This window comes from Cervus elaphus, chromosome 5 (genome assembly GCF_910594005.1).
Source record: "Cervus elaphus chromosome 5, mCerEla1.1, whole genome shotgun sequence".
Classification (NCBI taxonomy): Eukaryota; Metazoa; Chordata; class Mammalia; order Artiodactyla; family Cervidae; genus Cervus; species Cervus elaphus.
Genome location: NC_057819.1, coordinates 95,255,673 through 95,278,259, shown reverse-complemented (window position 1 = coordinate 95,278,259; position 22,587 = coordinate 95,255,673). Strand labels below are relative to the sequence as shown.

The 22,587-nt window shown below is 41.5% G+C and overlaps 1 protein-coding gene and 1 non-coding gene across 3 annotated transcripts; one reads left to right on the top strand and one right to left on the bottom strand.

Annotated features, from left to right (window-relative positions):
• Positions 1 to 19,883, top strand: CRK (CRK proto-oncogene, adaptor protein). 2 transcript variants are annotated; one of them, XM_043903329.1, is made up of 3 exons: positions 1 to 404; positions 7,700 to 8,065; positions 17,255 to 19,883. In XM_043903329.1, the coding sequence occupies exons 1-3, from the start codon at positions 164 to 166 to the stop codon at positions 17,260 to 17,262; spliced, it is 615 nt and encodes a 204-aa protein (XP_043759264.1). In that variant the 5' UTR covers positions 1 to 163; the 3' UTR covers positions 17,263 to 19,883. The 2 variants fall into 2 exon arrangements, with proteins under 2 accessions (XP_043759264.1, XP_043759263.1); XM_043903328.1 differs by having other exon boundaries at positions 7,700 to 8,235.
• On the bottom strand, positions 9,769 to 9,841 carry TRNAE-UUC. The gene has a single exon. It is a non-coding gene; the product is annotated as a tRNA-Glu (tRNA).
• Positions 19,884 to 22,587: the final 2,704 nt, after the last annotated feature.

The following is a 22,587-nucleotide window of genomic DNA, read 5'->3' as shown; positions in this document are numbered from 1 at the left end:
AGCACGTCATTTCCGGTGGGGAAGGCCCGCGGCCGCCGCCGCCATTTCGGGCGCTGCTGTGAGGCTGAGACCCGAGCCGGTCCGCTGGGCGGCTGGGGCCGGGGCTGGAGGGGCACGCGCGGCGGCGGCGGCGGCGGCCCAGCGTGTAGGCGCGGAGGCGGCCATGGCGGGCAACTTCGACTCGGAGGAGCGGAGTAGCTGGTACTGGGGGCGGCTGAGTCGGCAGGAGGCGGTGGCGCTGTTGCAGGGCCAGCGGCACGGGGTGTTCCTGGTGCGGGACTCGAGCACTAGCCCCGGGGACTATGTGCTCAGCGTCTCCGAGAACTCGCGCGTCTCCCACTACATCATCAACAGCAGCGGCCCGCGCCCGCCGGTGCCACCGTCGCCCGCCCAGCCTCCGCCCGGTGAGGGACGGACGGGACGGGAGGCCCCGGGCGGGGGTGAGGGCCGCGGAACTCCCCAGCCTGGCTGGCTGCTCCTCGAGAGCTGACCCCCACGAGGGACGTGGGCAGAAGGCTGGGGTGAGCGTGGCCGGGGCGCAGCCTCTGCCGGGGCTCGCTCCCACGGACCAGCGCTAGTGTGTGGGGGAGGAGGAGCCGCTGACCCAGGCCTCTGGGTGTGACTTGGGAGGACAGCCCAGGGGAAGGGGAACTGCCTCGGTCCCAGGGTGGGGCTAGGGCCCTAGCAGAGCCGGGCAACGTGGGGACAAAGAGCTGAGAAGGATGTTGGCACTGCGGGGGCATCACTTGGCAGCGGTGCCGGGAATGAATCCGATAATCCTACAAGTGGCTTTTTAGGCTTGAAACATTTCCTGCAGTGTTGGAGAGCCGGGTTTGGCTATACTCCCCTGGTGGCCTTTGGTAGGAAGTCACCACATACTGGCCGAGAGGGATGGAGACACCCTCAGGAAACCGGTCAGCTTTTTTCTTTCTTGGGCATTTTTCCAAAATACTTTTACCTTCCTCTTCCCCCGCGGAGGATGAAGGTGGTGAGCTAAGTGCCTTGGTTATAGAAGAAAAGCCTCTGTGACCAGCCCTGAGTAAGCTGATGCCCGGCTGACTGTGTCCAAGAGATCTTAGCGTCCAGAGACTGTTCTCCACAATGAGGGGGTTATAGTTTTCAAAGCAATCAGTGGAGGAAAGATTTTTTTTTTTTATTTCAGGAAGTAATTCAGAAATAAGCCAGTGGAAACAGTCCCTTCCCTGAAAGTGAATGGAACTTCATTTTTCCCTGGACTCGAACATTATCAGTCTTGTCCTCCAGGGCCTCTCCTTGTTCAGTAAGTTGAGGGCTGTGGCCTGAGTCTTCCTAGATGTTGGAAACAGATCCCACTGAAGTGATTCTCTTGAGACTTTAAATGATCTACATTGGATCTTCCTTGCTAAAGGTTGAGACTTGACATTCACCCAGGCCACTGGAGTTGTTAAGGGGATTTGTGCACTTGATACTTGAGATTTGTGGTATACAGAGTAATTCTGAGGTTACTGCTCTCTGTGTAACAATACGGAGAGTCTTAGTGCTGCCTCGCTGTTGCAGGTGGAAGCAGTTTCATCCTGATCACGTGAGACTAGATTCAGGCCATTCTCACCTGAATTAGGAGACTCCTGAACCAGCCTTTGCAGACTTGCTCTTTTTTTTTTTTTCCATTTATTTTTATTAGTTGGAGGCTAATTACTTTACAATATTGTAGCAGACTTGCTCTTTTAGGAGAGTCCTAATTTAGGTTTATTCTCTCTGACCAGAAATGAATTGGGATAGTCTCTTGTTAACACATACCAATTAAAAAGAAAAACGTAGGGATCATAAAGCTTACAAATTATTCTAGGTCTTTCTCAGTCTGCTTGGTTTAATAGCATTATAACATGAGGTGGGAATATTTCTGTGTTTACTCTAAACCAAATATGTTCTACTTTTTACCACCTTCATGATGTCTGGGGTTTTGCATTACTGTGCAGTGACATGATGGCAAACAGTCACTGAAACTCAAGTTCTCAACCTTTTGTGTGTTTTGTTGGTTGCAAAATTTGGAAATAGCAGCAGGGGCTTCGCTGGTGGCTCAGATGGTAAAGAATCTGCCTGTAATGCAGGAGAACCCAGGTTCAATCCCTGGGTGGGGAAGATCCCCGGGAGAAGGAAATGGCAGCCCAGTCCTGTATTCTTGCCTGGAGAATCCCATGGACTGAGGAGCCTGGCAGGCTACAATCCATGGGTCACAAACAGTTGGACATGACCGAGCAACTAACACACAGCTTTGTTTGAGCTTTCCCCACATCTTGGTGTTAATAACTAATCTCAGTTGTTACCTTAATATTGAGCTCCACCTTTTCATAACAGATATGAATTCAGATCTTTGGCCCAAGAGAGAAGTTGAGGATTGCCAGAGTTTGTGGCTGGGGTGTGGAAAGTTCATGGGCATTGTGGTTGTTTTTGTTTCTGCCATGTACCCTATTTTCTGCATAGGACAATTGATTCAGTTGCTGTCTTTATAAAGATTACTTAATCTTTGTTCTCCCCCTCCCTCCATCAAGCTCTTTTCTTTTGAAACCACAGAAGAATTTCTTGAATTTTAGAAAGGCATATACAATGTTAATAGCTGACATTTATTGACTGGTTATTCTGTGCCAGGCACTTTGCTGAGTACATTATATGCCTTGTCTCATTTATTGTCTATAACAATCCAGTGAGCAAAGTACTATGATCTCCACTTATTAAACTATTTCCATTTTATAGATGAGGAAACTGAGAGAGATACAGTAAAGTGCCCCAAAGTCACACAGCTTGTAAGTGACTGAGCCAGAATTGAACCTGGGAATTGTGACCTGAGAGCTGACACTGTTACATTGCACTCCTTTCTGTCAAAGCCAGTTTACTTTTGAGATCCCAGCAGTGCACTTTGAAGCCTCAACACTTTTGTCTCTGTTCTGTGCCCCAGGTTCTGTTTATAGACTGAAAGGAGGGACTTCCCTGGCTGTCCAGTGGTTAAGACTCCACGCTTCCACTGTAGGGGGCGTGGATTTGATCCCTGATTGGGGAACTAAGATCCTGCATGCAGTGTGGCATGGCCTAAATAAAGACCAAAGGAAAGGATGAAAAGAAACTGGCTTTAGCGCTCAGGCAGTATGCATTTGCTATCTAAAGTCAGTGATGAAGAGGTTTTTAATAACCTTATTTGGTAGATTAAATATGGGAAATGAGCTTTTTGTTTAGGATTATATAATGTATTTTGTGGACATAATGCATAAGATGAATTTGTACGGAATGGCTTACATATACATTTTAGACGTGTATGAACAAAATAGACCAGATATTCTCAACCTTTTCCAGTCAGCTTGTTTTTAACTTGTGTTTAGCTCCCACAGGCTGCCAGTGCTGCCGTTGCCTGGATGTCCCCTGACTGTGCCTCAGGGCCGTAGGGCAGGGCTGGGTCAAGCCTACTGGTCATACTCCGTCAGGTGTACCTCTTGGGAAGACTCTGCAAATCACTGATTGATCCACTAGTTTTTACCTCTTGAACATGAGGTTTTACTGGACCTTGTCCAATAAACAGTCAATAAAACAGTAAATATGAGTTGGGAGAATAGTTAAAAGCTTGTGTTCTGAAGTCTGGATTTGAACCTTCCTTACCTTCTGCTTACTGCTTATATAACTTTAGGCAAGTTCTTTAACTTCTCTTTGCCTCAGTTTCCTCATCAGTGAAAGAGGGGAAATAGTACTGACAGGGTTATTTCAAGGGTTAAATGAGTTTTAGTATACTAAATGCTTAGGAATGGAACTAACATTAGGTATATTAACAGATGTGGTGGAGAGGGAAAAATTGAAGCAAGATGGAAAACAATTCTCAGCTTTGAGAGGCTCACAGCATGTCTGAAGGAGTAAGTGCTGGGTGGGGGTGCATCAAGAAGTACGAAGGAGCCTTGGGTCCAGTGTGTGGAAATAAGATGATGGCTTCCATTACCCGCTCAACCCAGAACCTCCTACCTGTTGGCTCTAGTGGGTGAGGGGAACGTAAAACTTGTGTCATTTTGGGGGTGGGGGACAGATGCTAGGGTGATGATTGTGCTGCCTGTTCAAGGTGGTGCTGGGCCAGGTCACTTCTGGAGATCCTAGGGGACCGCCTCTTATCCACTGCTGCTTTTTTGAACATCCAGCATCTATTTCATTTGTTTGGCTCATCCTTGTAGTTCTCAGACCTGGTCCTCATGATTTACTCTTTAATATCAGAGTTAAAGATATTCAGTGATTCTATGAGGAGTTCTTTAGTGAGTTACTTAAAGATTTTAGACCCCGCCCCCCCAAAAAAAAAAAATCCGTAGTAAAAGGAAGTACGTTTACTTATCGCCGGACTTCTCTAAGCCTTTCCTATGTTCATGTGAAATTATGACTCTAGACAGGCAGGGATTGAATAGTGGGTTTTTCAAACCATTCTGGCCACAGAACTTTTTGAGAAGCATCTTGAGATTCTGTGGAATCTTCTTTGGGAAACAGTGTAGCAGACTCTGGGTTTAGGGATGAATTGAAAATTTACAGAGGTGTTGAGAGGTTTGGGGGTGGCGTATATTAAGCTGATTTGCCTTTTATTGGGCATCTATAATATACCAGCTACTTTTAGGAACTTTTATTATTATTAGAAATAATTATTATATAGATCCCTGTGAAAAGTTAAATAACAATTCAAATAGCTAGAAATACTAGAGCCTGAATTCTTCAAACTTTGTAAGTCTGAATCTGCAAAGTCACATGCTGATATCCTTCTTCAGGATACTTTCTTAAAGGGAAGTCAGTGGCCTTTTTAGTCCTTTGGAGTGGATAGATGGTAAGAGCATTCAAGGAACCTCTATAAATACCATAGGCAGTGGAGAAAGAAGAGAGGGAATGGGAATTTAGGAAAGAGGAAAGGAGAGATTGAGAGACTGATAATGGAGCCTCTGTGGGGATGCCCGTGCCAGAAGTGACTTGGCCTGTTTAGCCCACAGAGCTCTTGAGTGTTCTTCATAAAACCCTCAGGGAATGGTATTGTAAAAACTGTTGTAACCTGAGGGCTGACATGCTTGGAAGTGATGAGTTGAGCATGTACAACTCTTTTGGTTAAAAGATAGCTCTGACTGCATTGACTTTGATTTCTGACTATGTTCATAACTGCACATTTAGAAACCAGCACAGGTTTGATGGAGAACAAGTCAGTGAGGTTTTCCAAGTCCCAACTATGAGAACTCTGCCGTTGGTTCTGTTCTCTAGACTGACTGACTGTGTCTCCTTCCTTTCCCGCCCTTCTATTTCCTGCCTTTAGCTGTTTGTGGTTGGAAAGAGATGAACTAGGGAAAAGGAGCTGGAGCACATAGCTGTGGTGAGGTTTGGGCTTATCTGGAACTTAAGTATGTATGTTTTATTCCCTCTCCTCTCCTGAAGCTTGATTGCCCCATATATATATAAAACATGTAACTGCTGCAGCAGTACACAAAAATAGGTATTCCTCTATGGGATAATTATAACGTCATTAGAATAGGAAAAGAGGGAGTTCTCTGGTGGTGCAGTGGTTAAGACTCCAGGCTTTCGCTGCTGGGATCTTGGTTCACTTCCTTGTCAGAGAACTGAGATCTTGCAAGCTTCCCAATGTGGCAAAACGAAAGAAGGAAAGAGTCATTCAGGAATGGAAAGAGCTATTCTTTTTTCGTAATTTTGTTCTATCTTAGAACATAGTGTGTTGCCACTGATTTTTGTAAGAGTACATCCCCAATTGGAAGTGAATGCCAGGGGAGAAAAAGAATGTCTTCCTGAAACATGCTTCTTGCTCACCAGCCACACTGTGTTTGCCTTTGTATGCCCACCTATGCTGTGAGTTTCTCAAACCTGGAGACAGATTTTCATGTAACTTTTCCTTACTTGAGAGTTATGTTCATTAAGAATAATACCTAAAAAAAAAAAAAAAAAAAGAATAATACCTAACACTAAAGGGTGACTAGTGAAAGCCATATTGGCAGTTGTACCTTGGCGTATCATTGGGTAAATTCTAGGAAAGGAACTTTTCTTCCCAGGTGTCACCAGGACCATTTTCTAAGCCAGGTTCTCTGCAGGTGTCGAAGGTTCTCCGTACCACTCTGCCTTTTAGGCTTTCTTGACCAGGCAGTACAAAGTAGGTCTTCTTGGAGCTCACACTGACTCTGTCTTTCACATAGTTCCACAGGCCTGAAGGATCACTGTAGCCTAGAGGTGATAGATTAGGTAGCCATGTGTCTTCCTTATTTACCAGGCTGAAATAGGAATAACTACCCATCAGCTTTAGAGAAGAGAAACTCCAGAATATAGCACCACTGTGCTCTGGTGTGGTCATAACCAAAATCATCTCTCCAGTCACCAGTTCTGCACTTGGAACTATTGGGGGTGCATTCTGCTGGTGTCTGAGGAGTATTTGCCTTAGATGGACAATCCTGGGTATAAGCATGTATTTCAACATCTTGAGTCAGAGAGACAGCCAACATTACTGACTGTGGGCTATTAACTTGTTTTAGTTTATAGCCATGAATTCCACAGATGGACTTTGCAATGTAAGAAATGTGCATCTGTCCACTAAATGTGTCTCGGCCTTTCTTTCATCTGGGTGGAAAGAGAAGTCACTCATCAATATACATTCTGTATTGGGGATTTTTGGTTATCCTCCAAAGTTTATCACTTCTCCTCTCCCCAGTAGAGAATTTTAAATGTAGTTTTTCTGGTCTGTCTGGACAGAGTGTTTTCTAACTTGGAACAAAATAATTTGGTCTCATTTTTTTAGAGTGGCGAAGCAATTTAGACAGCTGGGCTACCGCAGTGTTCCTGTTTCATAGCATTAACAGCAAAGGGTTTTTAGATGGATTGTCTAGGTTTTTGTTTTGATTGACTGGTTTTAATAGGAGTGGTGAGGGTAGTTCAGGCCCTCTCTTTAACAAAGAACTCGAAAAACTAATTTTCACAAAAGAAGTACAAATATTCAATAAACGTGAAAAACATCAGTCAAAGATGATATTTAAGAAGAGACATCCTTGCTGTTTTGGCAAGGATATGGGGGAGATGGAAACTCATAATCCACTGGTTCGAGTGTAAAATCATAAAACTTTTTGGATGACAGGCAACATAAACCTTAGTGTTCCAAACCTTTGACCCAGCAATTGCATTTTAAGGAGTTTATCCTAAGGAGGTAATAAAAAAGTGTTCATTAATGAAAGCACTCGTAAGAGCATTGTTTGTAGTAGTGAAAAATGGAGAATAAAATATCCCACCTCTTGTTGGGATAGCTGCCGGCACCAATGAAAACAGCTTGCTGCATTTCCTGAGGTTGAAAAGAAGAGGACTAACACGACCTTGAACCCTTGTACTCTGTAAATGGAGTAGCCACAGAATGTTTTGGGAGAATGACCAAGAAGTCTCCATGGTGCTCTGTCTTTGGTCCAATATGTGAGCTTGTCCTGACAGGCATGGTTGCTCTATCACAGCCTCTGTCTTCTCTGCTGCAGGTGGTGATAGCTCACTTTCTTCCCAGGGAACATTTGAGCTACAAACTATGATTTTAGTTTACTGTTAGGAGAAGGGGTTATTTAGATTATTTTTTTTTCCTTCTCTTTCTTTCTGGGTAAATATTGACTAAATATGTGCGGGGAGATGCTTAAAATCTGCGTTTCGTCTCCAGTATATCTTTCAATAATACCCTGCTCTGTTTTTTTTCCAGGGGTGAGTCCCTCCAGACTCCGAATAGGAGATCAAGAATTTGATTCATTGCCTGCTTTACTGGAATTCTACAAAATACACTATTTGGACACTACAACGTTGATAGAACCAGTTTCCAGATCCAGGCAGGGTAGTGGAGTGATTCTCAGGCAGGAAGAGGCAGAGTATGTACGAGCCCTCTTTGACTTTAATGGGAATGATGAAGAAGATCTTCCCTTTAAGAAAGGAGACATCCTGAGAATCCGGGATAAGCCTGAAGAGCAGTGGTGGAATGCGGAGGACAGCGAAGGCAAGAGAGGGATGATTCCAGTCCCTTACGTGGAGAAGTATAGACCTGCCTCCGCCTCAGTATCGGCTCTGATTGGAGGTAACCAGGAGGGTTCCCACCCACAGCCACTGGGTGGGCCGGAGCCTGGGCCCTATGCCCAACCCAGCGTCAACACTCCGCTCCCTAACCTCCAGAATGGGCCCATTTATGCCAGGGTAATCCAGAAGCGAGTCCCTAATGCCTACGACAAGACAGCCTTGGCTTTGGAGGTACATAATGTGCAAAATGTAGAAAGAAGAGATCTGCTACAGGGTCTCCCTTTCAGACCTCTTAGAGCTTTGTAGGAATGCTGAATACAAGCAGCAGCATTGTAACATTGTTATAGATGTTGAATGGTACTTTTACCATTAAGTACTGATTTTGGCACTTAATGTTAGGTTTTCTCTTTTTTGTAGAAAACCTATTTTGGAATGAGTAAGCTTAAAACTGTATAACTGAATGTTCTGATTGATTTACTAAACCATACTTTGACTTCTTTAATAACACCACCTGAATTCATAGGAATTAACCTAAAATATTTTTTTTCATCTACATTCTAATCTGTTTCTTTCTGTTTATCATTATCTAAAATAAGTGGGCTCCACAAATTTGAGTATAAGTGGTCTCTATCAAAATACTTGAATGAATTTTCTTACAGAAATGTGTTTTTACTTTAGGGGGCTTGGGGTTTCTTACCATTGATTAATTGTATAGGTGTAATGAGATAGATACCCAAAAGTATTGATTCCAAGAAGCAGGAGGTTTACTTGGTCTTTGTTGTTTGATGCATTTTATACTCAAGAAACCAGTTCCTCCTGAGGAGTAAATTTTTACCTTTTGCTGGTGAATAGTTATTCTTGGTAGCCCATCTCCTCTGGCGAACCGTTGCACTGTATTCTTGTCTTTAGCACTCACAGCTTTGTCTCTTACCTCTTCTCTTCCTCTCTCCCTCCCTCCCTTTCTGAGTTACGCAGAGCTAGTGGTTCAGCATAAAAGCTAGTGTAGAAGTGGCATGCTTTCCTGTCTTTCAGAGCCTTTCAGATATGACAGCTTTAATTAAGCAAGTAGCTAAATTTCATGAGCATAGGCTGAAGTTAACTCAGGTGGAGGTGCAGGTTAGCAGAGAAGGGGCTAAAGTATTAATATATTTTTCTAAGTGGAAATCTCTAAAATCCTTTGGATCAGGCTTATACACTGAGGAGTGGGAGTTGCCTAAGTATTAGGCTGTACAGTGAGCTGAAATTTATATGAAAGTCTGGTATTACTGGATTTAAAGTTTTTCTTTTGCATTCTGAAGAGTGATGTGAAGGAGGGTTAGGTCTACAGGTTTGACTGGAAAAAATGTGTGCTTTTAAAATGTGTATATTTTGAGATCAAGTTGTGACCGAAAAGTATTGTGCCCTGGTTTTGATGAGAAAGGGATTATATGTTGTCTAGGTCACACTGCTTTTTCTCACTTAGAATTTGGAGGATAAGGAAAACAAGTTTCTAGCCTCGTGTTTTCACTTAAGTTCGTCGATGGCAGCAGCCAAGATGGCGCTGGGCGCATGGCAGCTGTGACTCGACATCTATTGCAGACCCTGTGAGTTAGCGCTGGGCGGGAGCGCGGGTATAGCATCCATTTACTGTGGAAATAGCTAGCTAACACCCAGGAGAGAGTAGTCACCATATTAATTTTGCTTCCATTTGCAATTCCTTTCTCAAAGAGAATTGGTTTGTTTCGTTTTATTTTTGGTCTCACTGAGCAGTTCTCAGGATCTTAGTTCCCTAACCAGGGATTGAACCTGGGCCCACGGCAGTGAAAATGCCGAGTCCTAACCACTGGACCATCAGGGAATTCTCAGAATTGTTTGCCCCAACAATGCTTGCCTTAATTAGAGTCTTTAGAGCTCCAGAATGGTTGAGCTGCTCTCCTACTGTGAAACCCAAACCTTGTGAAGTAAAGACTAAAGTGGAAGAGTGGTTGTGAGGCCAGTAAGTTTCCTTCTTTGGCTGGGTATTAGTTTTGAGCCACATGTGTTAACTGATGAAGATAACCTCTTTCACGTTAGAACAAATACCCCAAATAATAGCTTTAAAAACAGCTTATGAAAAAAAAAACACCTTATGTACTTAAGAAAACATCATGTTAGTTTAGCATCACAGAAATCTAAAGCTAGAAAAGACCTTATTCATTTATTGAAAAAAAGTAGAGATGGACTGAATGGGTTGATTAAACTAGTTGGAGATATGAGGAATCCAGATCTACAGTGGTGCCTTTTCGGCCATACCCAGATTCCATCTGTGGTACTTTTTGTTTTGTAATAGTGATGCTCCCCTCCCTGTCAGTTTTGTGTGGTTTAACTGACAGCATGTCCTCATTTGTACTGTCTATGCAAGAAGGCAGTTTTCCTTTCCCATCTCTTCTTCTTCAAAGGAGCTGATGCCTAGTCCCTGTTGAGATGAAGCCAGGAGATAAGATTAGGAAGCTCTGACTTTCTGACCTTAGCATTCTGATGAGAAAAAAATTCATTGCTGTAGTTGGCCCATTATAAATTTAGACCTGTAGACAAGCTAGGCACATTTTATGGAGTTTTACAGTTAACTTGAAATTGATGTTAAAATCTTTGCATTTAGAAGTGGGCAGAACCCCAGCTATAATAGGGTTCAGACTCCTGGTATTTCCCAGAAGGTAGCTGAGGATGCAACGCTCTGAGTTACCTCTCTCACTTCAATCAAAACAACTTTGTTTTTAACTATGTTATATTTCAGTGTCTCTCTAAGGTTTTTTTTTTGTTTTTTTTGAAGGAAGGGTTTCTTTACTTAATATGTTCAGGATCCACCTGTCTTCCCCTTACAGATAGATGTTTCCTGCATGATACATTTGCTGTGACCAGAGTCCTCCATAGAATATAAGACAATGACTACTTCCTCTTTTCCCACCCATCAGATTTCTCTAGTAGGAATGAAGGTTGTTGGAAAGAAGGGATTAATTCTAGCAAACAACCAAAGTAGGGGTATTCCTCTGCTCACTGTAACTCTGGGGGAATGTAACTGAACCAGGAAGACATCATCTGTTCCATCCTGGAGCTTCTAATAAAGACAGATTTTAAACAAATGTAGATAGGCTGAGTATTTTGAAGGAGAAACACTGAAACACTGGAAGTAACACTAGAACAGTGCAGAGGCACCTTTTAATTTTTTGGTCTTAGATTTGATCTGAGATTTCGATTTGATTGGTTTTGGTTTCATGAGTCTTGGCTTCTTGGGAGCTGGAATAGTGATGAATCTTATCTTGTAAATTGCAGGTGTTAAAGTTTATTTCATGCTTCTGTAGACTGTCCAGAACAATCACATTATCTTGGAATGTACTATTCATGTAACTTCCATTTTCTGATTCAGCCTGGCCTCTTGCCTTTGATAGATAAGACTTCTGAGTAACCAAGGAGCCTTTGAGGTGGACTTAGGTATGAACCTGTTCTTCTGGTCACAGATAGGGAAGATGTAAAGTTCCACGGGTCCCTGATTATATGCAGCAGTGACTATATTAACTCTACATCTCCCCATGTAGAGCTCTGAAACCTTAAGTTATTTAGGCCTTTTGACCAATATATGGAAAAGTGGAGTGAAGATCTTAATTTCCCCTTTGTTCCAGAGAGAAAAAATGAGATTTAGGAGGTGTAAGAACTGCATGACAAGCCTTGGCTGTATATATAATAAGTTCATACCCATTTGAAAAACTAATAAACATAATTGAAAGAAAATAATATTTTCATTTTAATAAAAAAGTTTTAGTTACTTAACCCCCTATTAAATAGCAAAGTTTCTCAAACCTTGGGATCATATGGAACATTGCCACCTTCATTTCTTGTTCCACACTTATATTTTCATAAGGTACTTGATTTTTATCATAGCAACTGTCAAAGCCCAGCTTTGCAAAGACATGACATCTTTGAGAGGGATGTAGTGTAATCTGATGTCAAAATTGTTAACTGCCTTGAGTTAGTAGTTCAGATGACATAATAGACGTCAGGTATTGCAGTTTCCCTCAAAGATACAAAATACTTGGTGGGACCCCTCAGAATTTGCTGCAGTGCCTCTGACTCTTCAGTTTGGGAACCTCAGATGTCGTTGACTGTACTAGTTCTTAGAAAATTCCTTATGTTGAGCTACCTGTTCTACATACCTCTCATCAAAAGGATGGGCAACTTAGTTTCAGTTATCATCAGTTGTTGAGCTACAGAAAAATCTATTTGGACTTGGACTACAATCAGGGTAACACCTATCTTCCGTGTGGTGCTTTTGCTTTACATCCGGAAGCATACCTACGAGTTAAATCTCAAAGGCCTGCAATGATCCACCAATATGAGCCATGTGCGTTTCAGTCTGTCTCTGAGGCAAGTGAATCATTAAGACTGAACTGGCCTCACTTGTCTTCACTGATTTTAAAGATTTTAGATGGGCCCTAAATATCTCCTATTCCTTAGATCAGGGATCTGCAGACTTTTTCTGTAAAGGACTTCCCAGGCCATGCAGCCTCTGTCACTTTGCCACTGTAGCTAGAAAGCAGCCGTAGACAAAACAGCAAATGAGCTTGCCGTGTTACAGTAAAACTGTTTACAAAAACAGGCAACAAGCTGGATGTGGCTCACGGGCCACATAGTTTGCTGACCCCTGTCTTAGATTGCTGTAGTTTTCTTACCTTTTTCCCTCCTTCAGTCAAATCTTGAAATGTGTTTTTGGTGTGTTTGAAAGTATTTGAAAACAAGCTACTTGTAGTCTGTCTCTGTATTTGGTTTCCTTGGCTTTATTACATAAAGTTAGTTATATGTGTTTCCTTCCCTGAGCTCACAGGAATAATGCAGCAAACCTGGATCAAAGGAACATTGGCAACTATTGATGCCTTTCCTGTTAGATAGCAGGGATAGAAACTAGAAAAGCAGTCACCTTGGGGTTGCGCCAGCAGGGGTGGTCATACAATTTCTGGTGTCTCCTATTTAGGGAACACCAAAGATTAATGCCATTTGGACTTCATTTTTTTTTCTAATTATCCCTGGAACTCACTGGTAAAGGTGAGTGTTCATTAAGTTCCCTGGGAGTGAGGAAGATAAAGTAACTACATTAGATCCTCTTTACAGATGACACCATGGTTTACTTGCAGACTTACTCCTGAGGGTGTGGTATAGGGTTGAGAGACTAGGAACTAACTCAACACTGAAATGGTACCTTGGTGGTAAAAGAATCATCAGTCTCTCCTTCACAAGGTGTTAGTGAAGGCTGCCTCATGAAAAGAAAGGTTAACTGCCTTGTGCTTCAGGTCCTTTAGAAGTTCTTTGGTTTTCATTGGTGTGCAGGTGAGGACTTTTTCTTTCATCTGTAACATGAATTTTGAAATCAGTAATGTGAGAGCTACAGTTACTACTGCAAGTACATTCCTTTGTGTCTTAAAATTGTAGCATTTCTAAAAAAAAAATAAAATTGTAGCATTTCTAGGGCAGGTACTCAGTTTTGCTTTCTTTGTCTTTGAATTAGTACACCAAGCTTCAAACCTATGTGCATCCCCCTTACCCTCCCTGGTCTTGCCTTAGGGAATTCTCCTTTAGAGTGTTGTTGCCTAACAGGGAGAGGTGCACAAATTATGGTGTCATTTCTGACTTGGAGAAAGAACTGCACCTAGTGGAGTGTCATATTCCTAGCTGCCCCATCCCCTTCTGCGCTCTGCCTCAGGCTTCATAGCCACGCTGTCTTCCAAGCAGTTGGAGCTCGAGGGCCGTATGTTTTCTCAAAGATAAGTCATGTTTTTGCCTTTGGGACTTGTCTGTTCTTGACCGCAGGACTCGCTATGTGCTTTGACTATTTCAGGAGAAAGAACCCATAGGGTATTATGCATAGGAATTTAATTTTACTAAGGTCTACCTCGAAGTATTTGTACTTCAAGGCCACTTTGGGCAGGTTAATTAGCCTATTAAATGCTTTCAGCTTTCCTCTTTTACCCATTTAAAAATCAGAATCATTTCAGAGTCATGACACAACCTTTCTTTCACCCCATGATGTTTGGACTTTTCTGCCAAGAACCTAATCAACCGTAAAAAAAACAATTCTGGATTCCAGAAGTTGGTTGCTTTTCCTGAATCTTTCTCTGTAGGGTAGAACCAAGTGAGTGTATATTAGAGGATGACTCTGATACTGTCCAAAGATCGGCCTTGCGCTTCATTCTTCTCCCTCCCAGCATCTTGCTGTACGGGAGCCCTGACTCATTCTCACTGAGAACTCTGCAGGAAGGCAGAGCAGAAGGCTTTGCTCTCTTGGGGAGACGCTAGTGTGGTTTTGTGGTACTGATGACTTGGAGGGGGTGGATGGTCCACATTTTAACTACCTGTCACTTAGAGCTCTTTGGGGCATGATTTGAGACAGCACTTTGAATGCTTAAGAATAACAACAATCTTATTCTTAGAATGATAGTCTTAACTTCAAAGAAAGGTGTTTAAACCTGGGTTTTGGTGTCAAGTAGAATGGTGGACTTAAGTTTGTATCCTGAAGACCCATCTTTTACGAAACACCTACAAAAGCTCTGGGAGATAGTGAAGGACAGGGAAGCCTGGTATGCTGCTGTCAATGGGGTTGCAAAGAATCAGACACAACTGAGCAACAAAGAAAAGCTGGAGAAACATAACATTCTTTTCACCTTTTTATTTAGATATGAAATCATTTGGTAGAATGTACCAATCCTAAGTATCTAAGTATGTAGATCAGTGAATTTACATGTGTATATACCTATGTGACAACCACCCAGATGAAAGTATAGAATGTTTTCAGCATTCCAGAATGTTCCCTCATGTCCCTTGGTTGTGTTTTTAATATCAGTAAAATGATGGATTCAGATAACTGGGGTGGCATCAGACCAGCTTCTTAAAAGAAACTGGCCACTTACTCCCTATCTGGAGGAGAATCTAACATGTGTGGCAAGGTTATTTATTTATTTTTTTTCCTAGATGTGGAATCTTAGTTCCCCAACCAGGGATCGAACCCATGCCCCTGCAGCGGAAGCAGAGTCTTAACCGCTGGACCACCACCAAGGAAGTCCCATGAATGGCAATTTAACTTTTTGACACAAGCATACATCCTCCTTTAAGTGTTTGTTTTTTTCTTTCTTAAGGTCAGGAACTTATTCTGAGTCCAGCTATCTGAATAGCACTTGAGTATAACATGAGTATATAATAAAAATGAGAGGGAAGAGTGTTGCAGTTAATAAAGTTTACTGTAACATAGCAAGGGGCTAGCAGTGCAGGGGCATTAATTCCAGTAACGTGTGTGTGTGTGAGAGAGAGGATGATGGAGAGTCAAAGGTAGCTGACAGGTCAGAAAGGAGGAAAATTCATTAAGGAATAGTCACATGTTATGGAGTTTATATAGAGCCTAACTTCTTGTAATACTGTAAGAATTTTTAAAAGATGAGAACAAGTGAGGTAGTCTTGAAAATGAGAATTGGGGATATAAGAAGAAATCTTCCAGACTGTTTTTACCACCAAGGAAATTCTCATTTGATGTTCAGATATTCCTCTACAAAGACTGAAAATTTTTGCTTGTCATAGTTGACCTGTTCAGATATCAGGAATTGAATTGGAAGATTGCTGGGAATAATCAGAACCCTGAGTGCTTGAGCCTATAGGACCTGGATCTGTTTGCAAAGACAGATGTGCAGTGTCATTTTTCTCTCTCCTCACCTTTCCCCATCAACCTTCATCTTCATTATCAACCCATCAAGCTGCTGCCTTTTCTCACCCTTGTATCTTATCCCTTGTCTCTCTAATATTCCATGGTTTCGCTCTTCCTTTTCTCAGCATCTTAGGATTCCTGCAACCACTTTAGGCCTCTAATCTCTTCATATAATTCTTTAGGAAACTGCAGGTAGGTCAGTAGGTAACCTATTTGCTCTGTGAGTGAGATCAGGCTCGTTTAAGAGAAGGCCCTGGCCTAAACTTGAGTTGACTTTGGCCGATAGTCAGCCTACAGACCTTCTTAGGGAAGGAACCCACAGGGCTAGGGGAGCATAATTTGAAAGTTGTTAATATGGTGGAAAGAACATAAATGGGCTTGGGAGCTGAATACTTCTGGGCTCAAATCTCAGCCCTGTCACTGGCTTTGTGACTTCAGGTGTAACTTCTAGTTGTTCTGAATGTCATATGTAAAATGAAAACAATTCCTATTTTATAGGATTATATGATTATTAGAAAATGATTTTATATAAAGCACTATAGTACTTTACGGAAGCTAAATATCATTATTAATGAAACCAAATGAACAGTAATGTCTTGAAACCACTTGCATGTGCAGAACTCAGATGTTAATAATTCAAGGATAGTCATAAAGTTCTTTAGTGACATTTTGGGAACTTAACCTCACCATTGTTAAATACTTTGCTACAGGGTGAATCCATTCATCAAACACCTTGTCTTTTTTTTTTTTCACCTTGTCTTTTTTAAGTTTCATAGTAAGACACAGGTATATCCTAGATTGTCAAAAATATTTGATGTTGCAACAGGAAAACTTTTTGTAACAGCAGAAACACGATGTCCTCCTCCTGTTAAGGAACAGGTACCAGGTGGCATGGAGGAAGCAGCAAAGTCCGCCAGTACCTGCTAAGGGCGGGTGGTTCGGGGGACTGGCAGGCAGTGGCCTGCCAGGTAAAACTAGCTGAAGAAGGTTGAGGCTTTCAGGGAGCTGATGGAATTTGGAGTCTTGGCCTGTACCGAGTGGGGAAGGCCTTGCCTTGGTAGGAAGGTAATGGGAACACTTCTGTTTTCTGGGGCCAAATGAAGTATGCTTCCTCCAATTGCCTTTTGCTCTACAGGCAACACCAGGCCAGGATGTGTGTATAAGAGTGGGCTGGGGGATTGCACTGCTATATGCCAGAGAGGACCAGGCGGGAAGCTGAGTGTTGTGGCTACAAAGACAGGGCATGTAGATCATCCTAGGTAGGGTTGCTGCTCCAGAAACACTTGAACTTTCCAAAAGGGGTCATTTTCTAGCATCCCTCCTATTTTCTGTACTCCGTTTTTCTCTGCACTGCTAAAATCACTCTTTCTCTTGCCTGCATTAACCATAAGTAATCGGTCTGGTGGCTGGGGCTTGGGAGGCAGCAAATAGCCATTTCTGTAATATCAGCCCTAGAGCAATCACATGGGCAGGGTCTGGCTAACCAGAGAATGGAGTTTTTCAGCTTGCATTCATAACTGGAAATAAAGTGCTGTCCTTATTCTCCTCCTGCAGGTCGGTGAGCTGGTAAAGGTTACGAAGATTAATGTGAGTGGTCAGTGGGAAGGGGAGTGTAATGGCAAACGAGGTCACTTCCCATTCACACATGTCCGTCTGCTGGATCAACAGAATCCCGATGAGGACTTCAGCTGAGTATAGCTCAACAAACAGTTTTGCTGACAGATGGGAACAATCCTTTTTTTTTTCCAATTGCCATCTATACAGTTTTCTTACAGATGTCAAAGCAGTCTAGTTTATATAAGCATTCTGTTGCCTGTGATCTTTCTTAGACTGAACTACTCCATCCCTGGTCTTATTTACCATATTCAGGGTACGAAACTGGAGGGCTTGTGTGTTAACTTTTGAATTGATGATTTTAGGTGGTAGCACCATTGCCTGAGTGTATCTGAAAGGATTGGCATCTTGCCTCCCTTTTCTCAGGCAACACAAATCAACCTGTGGAAAACTGATGGACGGGAGAGAAGTGTTGCACACCACTTACCCTGATTTATTCAATGGTTTGATTTTCATTCTGAAACCATGCTGTCAAATGGCAATAGACTGTTCCCTTCCACCCCATGAAGTAATCATGCACGTGTGAATAGTACCCAGTGGGATTGCTTTTTCATTTATGGAACATGACCATTGTATGACTCATTCTGACAGTTCAAATCCTGAGAATTCTGAGAACACTACTAGAGGCATTTGTCTTCCTTCCCAGTCAGTGCTTCATACTTTTTCTTGGGATTCTTTCAAGCCTTGTAATTCCTTTTCCCCAAACCTGCAGATAGGTTAATTCTCAAGTTAAGTGTTTATTTTCATTCCAGATGATAAGCAGGATGTGCAGAGCACTTTATTCAGTGCATAGCTTTAAGCCAGTATTGGATTCACTGCGTGGACAGCCAAACTCCCAGCTCTCTGCCATCCCTCAAGGGGTCATAGTAGGTTCACACTGCTACCACAGTTCAGTGGACTCCTGGCTAATGGGATCCAGCAGGGCCATTCTCCTGAGTGCCGTTGTTCTATCAGGGGACATTTTGGAATTCTTAGCTTCTACTTGGAGTGGAAGGACCAATCACTTAGAATATTCCACAGATGGTTGGGGGGGCCAAATTCTGCCCTTTGCTTTATGTACAACTTGTATAAAAATCAAGTTAAAATTACATGAGTTTGGGGATAGGGTTTTAGTGCTTTGGAAAATGTTTGAACCAATCATGAATTACTTATGTATTATTTGTTTCATATGGCCAGAATAGTGCTTGAAATATACTATGTTATAAACTGCCTTCACTTGGGGCTCTTTTTCTTTGTGTTCAAGTTTAGTTTACAAACCCTTTTAAGTGTGGAATGGTTTATATAGGGTCAGGTGCTCCAAAGAATTGACTTCAGAGACCAAAAATGATAGAGGCTATTTAGACTACCATATGAAACTTCTTCAAATTTAGTTCCCAGCCTAGAGGCACTTACTGGTCTGTGGTGTGATACAACCAATAGAAACACCGTGTTCTTTGCTTTGGGCCTCATTTTAGAAAAGTAATGTATTTTTTCAGTTGTTTTGCCTAGGTTAAGATTAATTTGCATTCATTGAACGTATGCCAAATCATGATATCCCAGTGACTAGCACCATGCCTGGCACAGCCAGCATACAGATTTGTGAGAGTGAATGCGAGGTGTGCAGAAGCTCATTATATGGCACAGGGAAGCCAGCTGGCACAGGATTACATACATTACCACAAGCAAACTAATGAGTTGACGCTAATTTAATATATTTTTACCTCACACTAAGATAGTGCTTGATAAAGACATTAATACTCAACTTTTAAAATGTTAGCACAGTGCTATGCACATAGTGGGTGCTCAATAATGTTGAATGGACAGGTTTGCAATACTAGATTTAATTCCATCTGACGACTCTTAAATTTTCAGTTAGAGCATAGATACTGTAAAGCCCAATACACGTTAAATCTTGTTTTCCTGAAAGTATGACATCTAAAATATTTGTAGAAAAGCTTTGTCACAATTGATTTGAATGTTTGTATTTTTTTTTTTTTTTGCCTCTGACCTTGATATTGGCTTGTAATGTCTCCTTTCATCATATGTAATTTTGGTGGAACATGCAGCTCTACCCAAATCATAAGACTTTCTCAGTGATCGGTTCTCCAAAGCCATTACATGAGTTGTTGGGTTGGATTTGGCTGGGTTTGGCAGTTGTTGGACCTTAAGAACTCAAAGGACTTCTTATAAGTATCTTCCAAAAGCAAATGCAAGAATCCTATTCAAGTGCAAATGTACATTGTCACTGAGCAAAATAAACCGAAATTGGCTGCTATATTTTATATAATAATTTCTGCAAAAACCCATTTTTTTGGATACTAATATTTGACATGGTTAATTCTTATTAATTGTTGGAATTGTTTATTGTTAATAATGCAAATAGATAATTTTAATTATCCATAAGTAACATTTCACTATTAAAGGTTTGAAATGGATGATAAGCAAACCAATTTGAAATAAAATATGAAACATGTGCCATTGTATTATAACACTATACACTTTCTTGACAGTTAAATTTTAAAAAATGTTTTTTTTGTAGCATGTATTGTATATGTTTATAGTATATGTAGTAAATAAAAATATGGCCAAATGTTTGGCTTGGTGATCTTTTGAAGAAAGTAATCTTTGAATATTTTTCACAAAAGAGCTAAATCTTTTATGCTTAGGGAGTCAGAATTGTGTGTAGTATTCAACAGCCTACAAACAATCAGATAAATAATTATACACACTGTGGGTACTCATAAAAATGGGATCAATCATTGTTGTTACTTCGAAGGGTCTCTAGAAGTCCAGAAATAATGATTTGAGGGGGATATAAGAAGAATGATTATATAATGATTGGAAAGCTGGAATGATGTGAGCAGATAATACCAAATCACACATGGGTTTAAAGAAAATATGATTGTGGTAGGGGTTTTCATAAAGCAAGTGAGAAATGTGGCTGTTACACAATAGGTTTTTAGATTGTTAGGGGAGATATTCAGTATAATTTCTCCTTTTTTCTGTAAGTGACACTGCTTCAGTGTAGATAATTTAGGAAATTTTAGAAGTTAAACATTTTGTTCTTCCCATCCTTTCTCGAAGCACATGTATATTTAGATGCATATGCACAATATGTGGGTATATATACCTAAAAAGTTGACTTTATGTGCCATAGTCTTACGTTTCTGTGGATAGTGAGGTTTTAAGATGATAAGGACAAGCGTGGCCAGTCATTCATAGAGTTTCCTGCCTTGGGCCCAAATGAACAATCTTAACTACTGCTATATACATGGCAGAGTATCAACCCAGAGGTAAATAAAGGCAGCCACTGCAAGGGAGCCATGTTTGCTGTACACACACGTAACAGCAAGCTGATTTAAATATGTTTCCACTTTATCAATTAGAAATAAAATCTTGTCATAGGTGGAGTTGAATTTCTTTACATAGCCTGGAGTGCTCATAACAGTCTTGTATTTTGTGACCCTGATCTTCAGATTAAAGTCTATTCCTCTTACAGATGTGAAGAGAGAAGTGGCCCTGTCCACAGATGAAAATATGAAAATAGTCTTCCAAAGTTTTGCAGGAGGAAGCTAAGAATTTGGAACTCGACTGCTACATATGTGAAGAAAAAGAAATGGGGAGATAAGGTAGGGGGGCCAAGAAGAGCTACTGTTAAGAATCGAGGTTCAAAAAGAGCAAGACTTAAGGATTCTTTTGGGATACAGGTTGAAAACGAGCTTAACTTGCCTCCACTCAATTCTGGCTCAAATGCTGCTTTGTCAAGAGATGTCTTCCCTGATCTCTTTAAGTCCCTTCTCAGCACTCCTCTCAGATTGTTACTCTTTCTCTGATTTTATTCCACCTCCTCCCTTAGACTATAAATCAGTTCCATCAGGACAGGAGCCACGTCTAATTTGTTCATCTCCAGAGCCCAGCACAGAGCCTGACTCACAGCAGAAAATATATATTTGTTGATCGAACAATCGTTTCCTTGGCAGTATTTGAGTCTGGGGAGTAGGGACCCGACTGGTTACCTCTCAGCTGCTCTCTCCAGCACCCCTGGTCTTGGGTATGGTCCAAGGCTGTAGGGTCATTTTTAATTTTGGTTAAAGTAAAACCCGATTCTATAGGTCATTCTGTTTCTGAAGTGTGAAATGCTTGACAAAGCCCAGTCTTGAGAGCTCTGGTGCTTTCATGTTTTGTTTTGCTTTTCCCCCCCCATAGAAGGAGAGGCGAATGGATCACTTAGAGGGAAGCTATATTCATATAATGAAGATCATTCACTGGTTGTATTGTAATTTCTAGTTTTGATGATATTTTAAAAAAGAATGAATTAACAAAAATGTCAGAATTATCTTGTTCTGAAATACCAGTAATAGAAGTAGCTTAATAGCCTAAACAACATTCAGAGTAGTTATACCTTATCCTGTTGTCATTTAGGTCTTTGAATAACAGACCCCAGAGGTGGCAACTCAAGAAAGCGCCTAAGGGAGGCAGGGCTCTCTTGAATTCTCTCTGCGCATTGTGGTAAACGGCATTGGCCCCTCTCTAATGTCAGAATAGGTAGAAAGACAAAAGTGTCCCAAGTCTGAGGCCCAAATCCATTTGTGAGCCTTGTGATAGAACAAGAAAAATGGAGAAAGCCAGGTACCATCCCCCAAAAAGAATGCAAGCAGAGGAAACAGTTATGTAAATTCTTTGGCCACATCTTTTCTCTTACTGGAATCAAGTTCTTCTACTTTCACTTTTTCTTTTCAGTAAGAAGTTGCCCCAATTTCTTATTTCCCTTGTTAAATAAACATGCGTGCGGGGTTAGGTTTATGCCTGAACCATCTAGTTGTTTCTTGTTCCTTAGCAAGCTCTGCCCTTTGATCAGTGGCAGACCTTTTTGTTTTCACAGCAACCAACATTTACATAAGGAAGAACCAGGGGATAACGTGAGTTGTTTTGGATGGTTTGTGGTAAATTTCATCGAAATGCAAAGATAAAACACACAACCTGGTGGGCTAGCAGCGAGAATTTGGACCAACTGGGTTGACTTTTTCTTCTTTCTAGTGAGATCTGTTTGATAGGTACCGCTTTTAGCTATCAAAATACCTGATGTCTAGGGAAAAAGAAATGCATGTAATGATATTTAACTGTCCCTGATCAGCATTTTCAGTAGCAGTTAGGATATGGTTTATGTGTGGGTACCTGTTCTTCTCAAGCAGAGATTATTGATCCAGAATCTTGATCACTAGGGAGTCCAAAGATAGACTGATATAAGGGGTGTGGCAGATTGCTCACTCAAAGCCATAGTCTTTTCTTCCTGT

Bases quoted from the DNA above. Each gene is read 5' to 3' on its own strand.
- CRK (XM_043903328.1), top strand. From the start codon at position 164: ATGGCGGGCAACTTCGACTCGGAGGAGCGGAGTAGCTGGTACTGGGGG. The intron at 405-7,699 runs GTGAGGGACGGA...TTTTTTTTCCAG, and splicing joins GCCCGCCCAGCCTCCGCCCG to GGGTGAGTCCCTCCAGACTC. The intron at 8,236-17,254 runs GTACATAATGTG...CTCCTCCTGCAG, and splicing joins AGACAGCCTTGGCTTTGGAG to GTCGGTGAGCTGGTAAAGGT.